General features: G+C 41.8%; 2 protein-coding genes across 2 annotated transcripts in view; one reads left to right on the top strand and one right to left on the bottom strand.

Moving 5' to 3' along the window:
• Positions 1-64: 64 nt before the first annotated feature.
• LOC144200902 (serine/threonine-protein kinase DCLK1-like) lies at positions 65-10,611 on the top strand. Its single transcript, XM_077723279.1, has 15 exons — positions 65-267; positions 1,375-1,746; positions 2,667-3,031; positions 6,502-6,601; positions 6,661-6,777; positions 6,844-6,938; positions 7,032-7,262; positions 7,326-7,445; positions 7,551-7,697; positions 8,201-8,334; positions 8,409-8,486; positions 8,645-8,738; positions 8,817-8,897; positions 8,970-9,086; positions 9,224-10,611. Exons 2-15 carry the CDS (start codon positions 1,386-1,388, stop codon positions 9,422-9,424), a joined length of 2,241 nt encoding a protein of 746 aa, XP_077579405.1. The 5' UTR covers positions 65-267; positions 1,375-1,385; the 3' UTR covers positions 9,425-10,611.
• Positions 10,612-10,784: 173 nt separating this feature from the next.
• LOC144200605 (neurobeachin-like) overlaps positions 10,785-13,536 on the bottom strand; it is a 124,208-nt gene continuing 121,456 nt past the window's right edge. The window contains exons 52-55 of the mRNA XM_077722850.1: positions 12,820-12,921; positions 12,510-12,706; positions 12,267-12,418; positions 10,785-11,286 (exon numbers count right to left, since the gene is read on the bottom strand). Of these exons, the coding sequence (XP_077578976.1) occupies positions 11,196-11,286; positions 12,267-12,418; positions 12,510-12,706; positions 12,820-12,921 (542 nt within the window). The 3' untranslated portion in view covers positions 10,785-11,195. The remainder of the gene's footprint in view (positions 11,287-12,266; positions 12,419-12,509; positions 12,707-12,819; positions 12,922-13,536) is intronic.

The raw sequence follows: 13,536 nt of genomic DNA, 5'->3' as shown, positions 1-13,536 counted from the left end.
GATGAAGATGAGGAGGGTAGCAGGTGGAGGCGGGGGGAGGAAGGAAGGAAGGAAGGAGGAGCAGCAGGGTGGAGGAGGAGGAGGAGGAGGAGGAAGAGGACGGCGACACCGAGACCGGCTCCGGCGCCTGCCTAACTCCTCCCGGCGTGCGGCTGTGAGCTCACATGAGGCAACAAAGGGACACTCCAACTCGCCATCGCCATCAAACGGATGCATCATAAGGCACTTTTACACCTTTTCTGACACGCGTCTGAACGCATCACTAAGGTAGGAACAATCATGCAATCTCATGCCTAAGCTCTTTTATTCATTTAGTATTCTCCTTGCTTCAATTTTGATATTTTTTTTTACATATATATGTATATATACATATTCTTTAGAATGAATGAAAAAATATGTCCTGCAAGGGGTCCAGAAAGGGAGCATACGTGGGATGGGTGTGACACGCCACTCTTTGCTATCCGAGCAAGCAGCTTAGCTCAAATATGAATTAAAGCTCAGAAGGGCAGCCAGATCGGATTATTTGAAATTGCAAAATCCGCAAAATGTAAAATACTTTGGAGGCTTTGGAGAAAATACAACAACTTTTTTTTGGGCCTAAATTCAAGAGGCCTGTTTTTTGGGGGGTTGGCATACATTGAAAATGGCTGGAAAGATGAGATTTGGCCTTTTGGGGGATAATGACTGGGAAATATGGGTTGCTTTTAAGTGGGTGGATAAAATATTGTGGATTTTGGGTGACAAATGGTTGACTTTGATTTGAAGTGACCCAGAAGTACCTCAAAAGCAAGAGTAGGTGACCAAAAAATGAACTTGCCTGCCATTGACCATAATAGAGATCCAATTCTGGGAGGACTGGTATTTTAGTGCCATTGATGTCACTAAACGTCGGATCCATCTTGAGTGGGACGGCGCCCAAAGCCAGGTCCGTCTAAGCCAGGGGTCGGGAACCTTTTTGACAAAAAGAGCAACAAAAATTCATATTTTCAAACATTATTCCTTGTGAGCCATACTAGGAATTTAAAAGTCAAAATACAAACATGTAAACGAGTATCTTTTCAATATTTTTTGTAATTTCACCACTTTTAAAGTAGAAAAAATGAATATTTTTTAAAAGATTTTTATACTGTTGCCAATTAAATGAGAAGATGCATTCCAGAAGAGTGTACAGTCCAAAAATATGACGATTAAAGCAGTTCTAGATGTAATATCTCAATTATATCACCAGCGATTTCCATATTTTAGCTCACAGGTTAGCAAAGAGCCAGATGCATTCATCCAAAGAGCCACATGTGGCTCCCGAGCCATAGTTTCCCTACTCCTGGTCTAAGCAATGACACAGTTTTTATCTTTTGGTCTTTTTTTGGTTCTAAGAACCCACCAAGATGGAGCTGGAACACTTTGACGAACGAGACAAGGCGCAACGATACGTCCGACGGGGTTCCAGGGGCAACGGTCTGGCCAGCCCGACCCGTAGCGCCCACTGCAGCCTGTACCGAACGCGGACTCTGCAGACGTTGAGTTCGGAGAAGAAGGCCAAGAAAGTCCGCTTCTACCGCAATGGCGACCGTTACTTCCAAGGGGTCGTTTACGCCATTTCGCAGGAGCGCTTCGGATCCTTGGACGCGCTGCTGGCTGACTTGACGCGAGCGCTATCCGACAAGGTCAACCTGCCGCAAGGGGTCCGGAATATATATTCCATCGACGGCGTGACCAGGATTGCTAGCATAGAGCAGCTGGTGGAAGGTCAGATTTCATTAATCCGTCTTGGTTAAAATACAGTAAAAAGTACTGTATTTTCAGGACTATAAGGCGCACTTAAAAGTCTTAAATTTTCTCTAAAATAGACAGGGCGCCTTTAAATGTGGTGCGCCTTATAGTCGTGAAAATATGGTACATCTCAAAATGTCAATCGTGATTTACCAGTAGATGACTAATTTAGGACTATTGGTCTACAATTGGATCTCATCCAGTCTGTTGGTTTCTTTAGCTAGGCTAGTGCTTTTTTAAAACAGCCAATGCGTCAACTGCAAATTATTAAGAGCTTACGGAATTGTCCCAAATGGCCATGTGAGGGATATCAACATGAATACCATATTTTCTAGCATATTAGCTGAATTTGTAGCTCAAAAAATGACGATTTGTGGGTTATTTTCAGTTTTGCAGTAAGAAAACAAGCATCACTGGATGAATGACTAAATTCCTTATGATATTAATTCAAACAGTACCCTAAAAAGACCACATGCGATTATTTTTTTTAAAGATTTTCCCTTTAAAGCAACACAGGTTTGTTAAAACTATGAAAATTATGAATCAGGGAGGTCTTATATGCGAGAAATTGTAAAATTCAAAGATTTTTAAAGCAATTATAAGGGTAGGGCTTTTACGCAAGGCGAATTATATGCGAGTTAATACTAACTAAATATTTGTTCGGTTATTTTTGTTAGAATTTTCGCCACACAGGTTTGTTAAAACCATGAAAATTGTGAACCAGGAGTCGAATTATATATCTTAATTTGTCAAATTAAAAGATTTTTAAGGCAGTTTTAAGGGTATGGCTTATACACAAGGCGGCTTATATGCGAGTACATACTATCTAAATTGTTGTTCATCTCAGTGTAACTTGAATCAACAAAAAAAAGCATCTTTTTGGTTTGTTTTTCCAGGAGAAAGCTACGTATGCGCCTCTTTCGAACCTTACAAGAAAGTGGAGTACGCCAAAAACGTCAACCCCAACTGGTCATCCGGCGCAAAGACGCCGACAGGGTCGGCGGCGTCGGCGTCTACCCGTGACCCGCCCTCCCTGGGAAGCGCCAGGGCCGATTCGCCGGAGACTCGCGAGAGTAAAGACTTCATCAAGCCAAAACTGGTGACCATCGTTCGGAGCGGCGTGAAACCCCGCAAGGCAGTTCGCGTCCTCCTCAACAAGAAGACGGCGCACTCCTTCGAGCAGGTCATGACGGACATCACCGATGCCGTCAAGTTGGACAGCGGGGCCGTTAAGAGGCTCTTCACCGTGGACGGCAAGGCGGTAAGTGTTCTAAGTTCGAGTCCGAAGCTTTGCGTTTATGTGCTAATTGGGTTAGCGATAAATCGCACTATTTGCTGTTATATTATTGGATGATTAGCATTTTAGCTATAAATGATATTTTAAACTTTTGAAATTTAGAATATAGATTAACTGATAATTAGTTTGAACCTGAATGGTCAGGTTTTGTTTTTTTTAACCTTTTTTTATATAATTTTTTCATTTTGCTCATTTAAAATCAATGAAAATTTTAAGAGTAAAATATACTAATTACCGTGATTGGCTGGCCACTCATTACGAGTCCCTGAAGTCAGCTGGGATAGGCTCCGGCACCCTCTGCAACCCTAGTGAGGATGAAACGGTTCAGAAAATGAATAAATGAATATAATCATTACAATGTAATCATAATCATTACAAAAAATGTACTTAAAAATATTATCCACTGATAATAAACACAAATAAATCAAACAATTAGCATATTTTCACATATTAACAAATACATAAAAAATATTTAAAACACACATTTTCTGGATATTGGCATATTTCTAAGTAAATATTCCCTGAAAACCAATCTACTGACTTTAAATCCACATTAAAGACAAAATGAAGTTTCCTGGGCTCTGTTTAAAGTACTTCTCCGGAATGTACATTAGGCAACTACTATATCCGCTAATACACTAGCAACTAATCAATCAATCCCATTTAGCAAACTCGCCATGCATTACATTAAGCGCCAATCCAACAAGGAAGGTCATCCATAATGTACACACGTATATTATTACCATGTTCACCTCCATCTTCCCACAAACTTACTATCCCGGCCCCATTTGATCTTGTAAAAAAAATGACTTTGACTTCCCCCTCCCATCCTCCTCTCTGATAGTGTCTACGGTTACCATGGTAACCTTCTATCCTCCTCCCGTTGCTTAGAAACTGCCGCAGAGCGCTGCGCTAGCCCGTGTGTAGCAGCGTGAGAGGATTCTTTGATGCGGCGAGGCCGACGTGGAGCACGTGGCGCTCCGATAGAGTGACCCTAGAGCAGGGGTGAGCAAACTACGGCCCGCGGGCCACATCTGGCCCCGCTAGGCCTTTTAATCCGGCCCATTGTCCAAATAATGTTTTTTTTTTTTAAATCCTAATTTTATTTTTTATTTTGTTTTATTTTATCCCCAAGATGGCGCCGTCGCGCGGAAGCTAGTGGCAGTAGCTCTGTCCAATCTTATTTGTTTTTCGTGTTTTACAGCCGTTATTTTAAATGACATTTTAATATTTCTTAATACATTTCTTTTTACTTGACTTTGTACTTTATACTTTTTACTTAAATTATTAATTAATAGTCCTTTTTTTCTGTTCATGTTTCATATGTACTGTTAACGGATGCACTTTTTTATATGTATCGTATCTTGTGCTGACCCGGCCCATCTGTCAATTTTTTTAAGTCAATGTGGCCCCCACCCGGGCCAAAAAGTTTGCCCACCCCTTGCCATAGAGGTCAAAAACCATTTGAACTGGGAGGTATGGGCTTCTCCCAGTTGGTATGGGTGTGCCACGTGAACCAAGTAGCGCTCAAGTGTTGTAACTAGGGCAGCGGCCAAGGCGATACTTTCCATCGTATTGATTTCCCGTGACACAGCAAGTCCATTAGCCCCGCCCCCCGACCAGCGCTCATTGTTTTCGGGCACGTAGCATCTGTTAACGACGCGGATAGCGCTGGGCGTTCTATATTTAGCGCTCAGAACAAAGTCTGCTTTTTGGGAGCCTGAAAAGAGCTATTTTAGCAATTGAAGAGATGAAGAGTATAGATGTATATTACATTTCCTGATTTCCCTTGTTTTAAATCAATAATTGACATTTTTTAATCAATTTTTTTTCTGTGTTTTTAGTTCAAAAATCGTTTTGTAAAATCTAAAAATATACAAAAAAAATCTAAAATAAACATTGTTTTAGATATATACAAAACTGAATATTCAGGGCTTTTAATCCAGTTCATTTATTTAAAAAAATCTAAATATTATATCTAAAATGATCTGGCCCACCTGAAGTCTGACACCTTTGGTGTAGGCGGTTGAAAAATCAATAGTTGGGTTTCCACATGAACCATAAAGCGTCTTCTGTCTAAACAAAGTGCACAAAAGCCTGTCAGGAGAGGCTAAATGTCTTCTAAGAGGACGTTAGCAACGGTCCTGCTATCGATTTGCTGACAAATGTGCCGCAAAACCATAAGTTAGCACATCGTAAATGTGCCTAACCCTTTTGCACATTTGTTTTTTTCCATTATTCTGTAAAACAACCATCAAAAAAGCTGTTCATCCATTCGTCAATTATTTCTTATCATTTTACTGGTCAGCATCCATTGCCTCCTCCTCCCCCACCCACCCGTCTCCCCGGCAACGGGCATCCCTCCGTCCTTTGGGACTGGGCGCGTGTTTTGGGGGAGGGGCGGACTTGGCGAGGGCGTGGCCGGCCGCCATCCTCCATTGTTTGACCATGTTAGCACGTGTCTCAGTTGGCGAGATGGATTTTTTTTTTTTTTGGCAGGGCTGCTTTGGATATAAAGTATCTTTTAAGTCCAAGGTCAGCTGGTCAGCACCATCGCCATCTTTTGAGTTATTGATGAGGGCTGAGTGGACGCGCCTTGTAACAAAATCCAGGAAGACACTGCTTGTTTATCTGTTTACAATCTTGTTGCTTAAGCTACTAAGTGCCGTCCATGCTTTTGCATTTATGCCTCTTAAAATAAATGGTTCAATGTCATTAGTAACTCATTTAGTCAAGGGATGCGGGGGGTGCTGGAGCCTATTCCAGCCAGCTGTGAGCACCAGGCATGTATAGTGACACATTTCATAATAATAACAATAACAGCAATGACAACAACAACAATAGCAATAACATTACCAATAACAACACTACTATGACTACTACTAAGACTACTAAGACTACTACTAAGACTACTAAGACTACTACGACTACTACTAAGACTACTACTAAGACTACTAAGACTACTACTAAGACTACTAAGACTACTACGGCTACTACTAAGACTACTACGACTACTACTAAGACTACTACTAAGACTACTACTAAGACTACTACTAAGACTACTACTAAGACTACTACTAAGACTACTACTAAGACTACTACTAAGACTACTACAACTACTACTAAGACGACTACTACTACTAAGACTACTACTAAGACAACTACTAAGACTAATACTAAGACTACTACTAAGACTAATACTAATACTACTACTACTACTAATAATCACCGCCCAAACGTCTTTTCATATTACTTCACCCCAAAGTTATTACACAGAAGGGGTTGTGTGTCATGCTACCGAAAGTTTAGAGTCCTGATGGATGTGGGAATAAAAACTGTCATACTGCCATAGGGTATCATGTATTGATGGCTTGATTTGATTGGAGTCCTAGTCTTGATAAAAAAAAAACAACTAATTTGGCTGTGTTTTCCAGGTGACATGCCTTCAGGACTTCTTCGCAGAAGACGACATTTTCTTCGCCTGCGGACCGGAGAAGTACCGATACCAAGATGACTTCAGTTTGGACGAGAGCGGTATGTCTGGCATCCCGTCCATTTCGACCACTGTCCATTTCATCTGTGTTTGCATTCAGATTGCCGGGTGTCCAAGTCTTCGTCTTACGGTCGTCTCCCCTCGGTGCACGGTCGCTGTTCTCCGAGAGGCGGCGGAACATCTCGCCGGAGCAAGTCGCCCTCCTCCGGGGGTTCGGGTAAGGAAAACAAAGTGTGTCTCGCTTAGTCAACAAAAGTGGCAACATGTGCTTCTTTGCCGGCAGCCAATGGGACGGCTGGCAGTCAGCTGTCCACCCCACGATCAGGGAAGTCCCCTTGTCCATCCCCTACCAGTCCTGCTAGCGTCAGGAGACGTCAGGTACTCCCCCAACTATGAGTCGGACGTCCACATATCCAAAATGACAGATAAGGCTTCACTTCCATGATATTGTCCGCCATTTTTTGTCCTCAGCACAGCGGCTCATCGCCATCGTTGTCTTCCGTTAAAGTCTACGTCTCCACGGACGAAGCCGACGGGCTTGGCGGCGAAGGTGACCCCGTCCCGGCCTCCATTGCGGAACGCTACAAAGTGGGCCGTACGCTAGGTAGCGGAAACTTCGCCGTGGTGCGGGAATGCGTGGAGAGAAGCACGGGTCGAGAATTCGCCCTGAAGATCATCAGTAAGGACAAATGTCGAGGAAAGGTCAGTCCGTCCATCAGTCCAGGACGCCGTGGACCGTTTCACCATGGGTGTGTTGGTGTCCAGGAGCATATGATCCAGAGCGAGGTGTCCATCCTACGACGGGTCAAACACCCCAACATCGTCCTGCTCATTGAGGAGATGGACACTGGGAACGAGATTCATCTGGTCATGGAGTTGGTCAAGGTGAAGCCATCCGATGTTGAAACATTCTTTTCAAACTAAGAACGTTGCCTTCCCACATTGGACTTTCTATTCAAAGTCCATTTGTCTTCAAACTGGCTCTTGCAGGGAGGCGATCTCTTTGACGCCATCACCTCGTCCACCAAGTACACGGAGCGAGACGCCAGCTGCATGCTCTTCAACCTGGCCAGCGCCGTCAAGTACCTGCACGGTCTCAACATTGTCCATCGAGACATCAAGCCAGAAAACCTGCTGGTAGGCCCTTCTCACTTCTTTTAGCTAGCTAGTTAGTCAAATGGGGACAGAGAGTTTACTGTTGAAACCAGCTCTCAAAATTATATTCATGAGAGAGTTTAATATCTAAGTACTGTTTAATATCTTAGTACTGTTTAATATCTAAGTACTGTTTAATATCTAAGTACTGTTTAACATCTAAGTATTGTTTAATATCCAAGTACTGTTTAATATCTAAGTACTGTTGAAACCAGCTATCAAAATTATATTCATGATATAGTTTAATATCTAAATTTCTACTCTTTTTAACAGTACTTAGATATCAAGCAGTACTTAGATATTAAGCGGTACTTAGATATTAAGCAGTACTTAGATAATAAGCAGTACTTAGATAATGAACAGTACTTAGATAATAAGCAGTACTTAGATAATGAGCAGTACTTAGATATTAAGCAGTACTTAAATATTAAGCAGTACTTAAATATTAAGCAGTACTTAGATGTTAAACTCTCTCTTGGATCAAGGTTTTCCAGCATGCCGACGGCAGCAAGTCTCTGAAGCTGGGAGACTTCGGCTTGGCCACCGTGGTCAACGGGTTCCTGTACACAGTGTGCGGAACCCCCACTTACGTGGCGCCCGAGATCGTAGCCGAGAAGGGGTGAGGGCGATTCTTGGCCAAGGTTTTTTGCTTCTTCTTTCTGAACCGTCATCCTTAAATTGTTCAATTTCCAGGTACGGCCTGAAAGTGGACGTGTGGGCCGCCGGCGTCATCACGTATATTCTGCTTTGTGGTTTTCCGCCCTTTGATTGGTAGGATGTCTTCTCGCACTTGGTCAGAAATTGTTACTGACACTGCGGCTAAAAATACAATGCGCCATATAGTCGGGAAAATACGGTAGTAAATACCAGGATAAAAATGTATCCACTGAATGTTGATGTAACTTGGACACCCATTATTTCTGCAACAGTGGTGAAGACCAGGAAGTCGAGTTGAAGGAAATCCTGAAGGCCGAGCTGAGTTTCCCCGCCCCCCACTGGGACAACGTGTCACATTCGGCCAAGGTGGGCGAGCCGGGCGAGCACTCACCCGCCGGCGCCGACCACCTACCCCCTTTTAAATGGTATTTCCTCTCCCTATAGGCTCTCATCACCGGCATGCTACGAGTGGACGTAGAAGAGAGATTGTCTGCCGCCCAGGTTCTGGAGCACCCCTGGGTCAATGTACGAGATCGGTCGCCATTTTGTGCCGAGACTGATGTAGAACACTGACTAGGAAACGTGTCTTTTTTTCAGGGTGAGGACGGCGCACCCGGGAACCATCGGCAGCTGCCGGTAGCCGTCGGGATTAAGAAAAACTTCAACACCGGCGCCAAAGGCGGTAGCGCCACAGCCGGCGTCATGGTCATCACGGTGAGGATAAACGCCATCCAGATATGAAGTCATCATTTTTTGGGAGAAATTTCAGAATACATCCATTTCTTTTCCAAGCTGATGATAGTTAACGGGGGTGCCGGAGTCTATAAAGTCGTATTTTTGTGTTTTGCCAGAACACGCCACTCGACAAGGAAAGACAAGTTTTGCGCCAAAGACCCGACGACTTGTCCGCCAAGGTTGACTTCCCACATGGTGCCCGCCTCTCCCCCGCCATCTCGCCGGGCGGCCTTTCCCCTTGCGACTTTACGTCCGAGTCGGATGACTTATCGCCCGGTTCGGTTGACATGGCGCGTTCCCCCATATCTCCGTTCTGAGCTAGCCGCTATCGTCTTAACCGTTTTTTTTGCGAAATTAACATGCCTTGACCGACAAATATCGGTTGGATGGCGTCATCCCAACGCTTTGCAAAAGTATTAACTACTACTTAACAACAGATGGTAGACACTGTCCTCTATTGGCCAGTGTGATCATCTCCAATTGGTGACTTAGTACCTTATTTTTATCCATTTCATGTTTGTTTTTTGTTCCTATATACTTGAAACTTTGCCAGATCCAGGCCAGGTATCTTTATGGTTTTTTTTGTTCGTTTTTTAGCAAAGTATTTGGACTTTTCCCGACACTATTTAACCCAAAACCGATTGTAGGTTTCCACTTATAAAGAGCACAGAGGAATGATAGGATTGAAGTGCAATTAAATGGCGTCCCGCCCACAAAAAAGCACATGTTTTGTCATCAAAAAAAGGCAAATAATGAAATGGAACTTACATGATGTAGCGAAGTGCTTCCAGTTGAAGTGAAATTTGGAAAAATCATCATGATGAAGGCCTTCTATTTCTGAAAAATCTTGGTGCATGCTTGGTTTTTTTGGTTGCTTTTAAGGGCTGCTGCTGTGGAATGAAATGGCACAAAAAACTGTACGATTGACTTTGAAAATGTCCATTTTAATGTACGTAATGTATGTATTCTTACCATTCCATCAGGGCTTGTTTTAATGATGAAAAATCTCCTTTAACTGCTTGTAGATGGACATTTTATTTTATTTTTTTAATTTTTTTTTGGAGAGTGCCTGCTCAGCATCGATTGTGAAATTAAACAAAAGAGTTAAACTTTTGTTAGCAGATAATTCTGCATTTTGGTAAATTAAAGCTCGATAGGAAACCTACTCATTTTAAGAAAAACAACAAAAACCCACATTTAATCCTTAATTAAATAAAATTAAGCAAATCAAAAAATCTTGCTATGCATAACTTTTAACAAAAGCCTTCAATGCATGTTTTTTGTTTTGTTTTAACACATAAAAGCCTTATTATACATTTAAAAAAATCTTACCTTACAGTGTCAATTTGTCCATTGTCTCCTCCTGTCCTGTGATTGGCTGCCTGGTGGACGCAGTTGGCTGGGTTAGGCTCCAGCACCCTCCGCAACCCTTGTGAGGATAAGTGGAATGGAAAATGAATGAATATGCATTGGCATTTTATGAGAAAATAAAAGCCTCACTAAACATGGTCTTTTTATTATGACAAATGTTGAAAAAATGAATGCTAAAAAGGGTGAATGAAACCCTAAACTAGGCCTGCAGTAAAAAGTTGTTTTGTAATGATAAATGAATGAAATGTTTTAAAAATAGCCAATGAGTTAATGGGTGGCAAAGGGTTAAGTGTAATACTACACGGCTTTACAAAATAGCTTTATTTCTCTTGTTTGTATTTATAAATGAAAAAGTGATTTGTGCTGCTGTACCAAGTTTAAACAGCAGAGGGCAGTCAAAGCACTTGGATTTAAAAAACAGTAGCAATGAATTCATATTTCAAGACAAAACATCTTTCATTTTTAAACATTCAAAAGAGCGGACGGATATTAATGTAAACATAAGACTGACATAAATATATAAAAAATAAATAAGTTATACGCTTAAATAACAAAGATGAATTTAAAAGAATAAACTAAATGACTATTTCCTTTTGAAAAATAACCCAAGAAAACAAATCCTTTTTTTGCATATTTACATGTTTCCATTTGCTTGGTAGGTACCAAAAATAATAATAATGATAAAAAATGGCATCCTATTGGAGGAGGAGGGTCCGGTCAATACCTGTGTTGGTGCTCAAAATGCCAGCGATTGAAATCGATGTTAAAGGCGACGATGCTTCCCGACGCCATTCCCGTGATCAGCGTCCTGAAAAAAAATATGGCCGCCATGGCGATGAATAAAGATGGATTGATTTGCTGACTTGTATAAGGAATTGAATTGTGTAGCCTCAGTGAATCAACCTATCGTTTGTTTTTGTTGTTTTGACGCCCCGTGCGCCACCTAGTGGCCGTGTTTTTTTGGTTGCCCACGCGGATAGAAGGAGTCCATTGTGAATTTGCGGAAAACACGAGGCAAAATTATCCGACGCAAAGTGTTTTTGACGAGCGTGACGGAAACAGGCACCAGCTAGCTTTTTCCCTCGGGCTCCAATCTTAGTGTTTATTATTGAAAAATGGATTTGGAACTTTATAAAGTTGAAAATTCGGTGTCTATATGTCTGAGTATGCATTTTGTATTGTGTCATATAGCAATTGATATATTTTAACCAACTTTTTGAAAAGTGACTATTTCCTAAAAAATGAGTAAAGCTTAATTATTATAAAAATGTTTTAATAAGCTTTTCATATTCAAATGAACCTCTTTAGATTTTTTTCTTTATACATAATCATATTTTGTATATGTATATATACTCAAAATATAAGAAATATTACTCAATAACTATAAAGTCAACTACAGTTAAAAATTACTAGATTAACCAAAGAAGTCATTCAAATTAAAAATATTAAATCATATATTTATCATTTGACTGCTGCCATCCTTCCCACTCCAAATTAATTGTACATGTATCTGTCATTTTATGAAAATGTCGGAAATAGAGTGACTATAAAAAATGTAAATGTTGCATTATTATGGATATTCATATTTTTTTTTCAAAATTTGATTTTTTAATAAGCTTTTCATATTCAAAATGGACCTCTTTCTTTAGATTTTTTCTCTATACATAATCATATTTTGTATACGTATAAATAAACTTAAAATATAAGACAATATTACTCAATAACTATAGAGTCAACTATAGTTAATTATAGTTAAATAGGCAAAATAGTAATGGTAGGCGTGCTGACCTTTGGTCATGTGACAAGTCCATAGCTCGGATGGCGGCGTCGCAGGCCGGATAGTCGTAGAGCGGCGTCAAGCTACACGCCCGCCACACTTGCACCACGCCGTTGTCGCCACCCGTCACCAGGTTGTGGCCATCGTTGCTCAAGAGGATGGCCTGCCAAAAGTCGCGATATTCGAGGGATTACTGTACAGCAATCATTCCAGAGAGTAAATAACTAAAAAGATTTAAAAACAAAAAGACTGACCCTGGCACTGTCGTCGAGTTCGGCACGCGCCAGCGGCTTGCCGTTGACGCCGAAATTGCAGATGCGCCCACGTTCGTAGTAGACCACGCAGTGGCCCTCGCTGGAGACGCAAATGAGTCGAGGCCGCCGCCAGTTCTCGGGACCCTCCAGGGCCCGCAGTAGATCGCCCGTGATGGTGTGCACCAGACACGGACCGTCTGGGGGGGGGGGGGGGGGGGGGGGGGGGGGGGGGTGTGGACAAAACGTCACATAACGGTGAGGCTCCCGCGTCAAAGTGGGGGAGTGACGGAGGGCAAATTTGGGCCCCAACCTCGGGCTCCGCTGATGACAAGACCCAGCTCGGCGCAGACGGCCACGCACGCCACCTCCTGGTCGTGGCCCGTCAAGACGGCCCGTGGCGCTGGGTAGTCGTCTGAAAAACAAAAGTTGGAAATCAGCTTTGTGCCATGAATGTCGATGTCCAAGTCAAAACAAGTCGGAGGTCTGCGTGACCGGACTTTTGGTCGCTGGCCTTTTGGTCGACGGTCAAAGGTACTTGGATATTAAACAGTACTTGGATATTAAACAGTACTTGGATATTAAACAGTACTTGGATATTAAACAGTACTTAGATATTAAACAGTACTAAGATATTAAACAGTGCTTGGATATTAAACAGTACTTAGATATTAAACAGTACTTGGGTATTAAACAGTACTTGGATATCAAACTTTCTCTCTCTTAGATATTAATCATTACTTAGATATTAAACAATACTAGGATATTAAACAGTACTTGGATATTAAAAAGTACTTGGAAATTAAACAGTACTTAGATATTAAACAGTACTTAGATATTAAAATCTCTCTCATGAATATAATTTTGAGAGATGGCTTCAACAGTAAACTCTCTGTCAACATTTGATTGGCGACCAAAAGACCGGTGACCAAACGTCCGAGCACCGAGGTCTGGAGCCGTTAGCCAGCAGCATCTAAAAGCTTAGCGTAGAAAACTTCTTTTCGGAGAGACAAACTAACGCTTGGATTTC

Source organism: Stigmatopora nigra, chromosome 8 (assembly GCF_051989575.1).
Source record: "Stigmatopora nigra isolate UIUO_SnigA chromosome 8, RoL_Snig_1.1, whole genome shotgun sequence".
NCBI lineage: Eukaryota > Metazoa > Chordata > Actinopteri > Syngnathiformes > Syngnathidae > Stigmatopora > Stigmatopora nigra.
This window is presented reverse-complemented; position numbering and strand designations above follow the sequence as displayed.

Excerpts from the sequence above, each read along its gene's own strand:
- LOC144200902 (XM_077723279.1), top strand. The coding sequence starts at position 1,386 with ATGGAGCTGGAACACTTTGACGAACGAGACAAGGCGCAACGATACGTC. Across the intron at positions 6,778-6,843 it reads GCCCTCCTCCGGGGGTTCGG|CCAATGGGACGGCTGGCAGT; the intron begins GTAAGGAAAACA and ends CTTTGCCGGCAG. Across the intron at positions 7,446-7,550 it reads TGGTCATGGAGTTGGTCAAG|GGAGGCGATCTCTTTGACGC; the intron begins GTGAAGCCATCC and ends TGGCTCTTGCAG.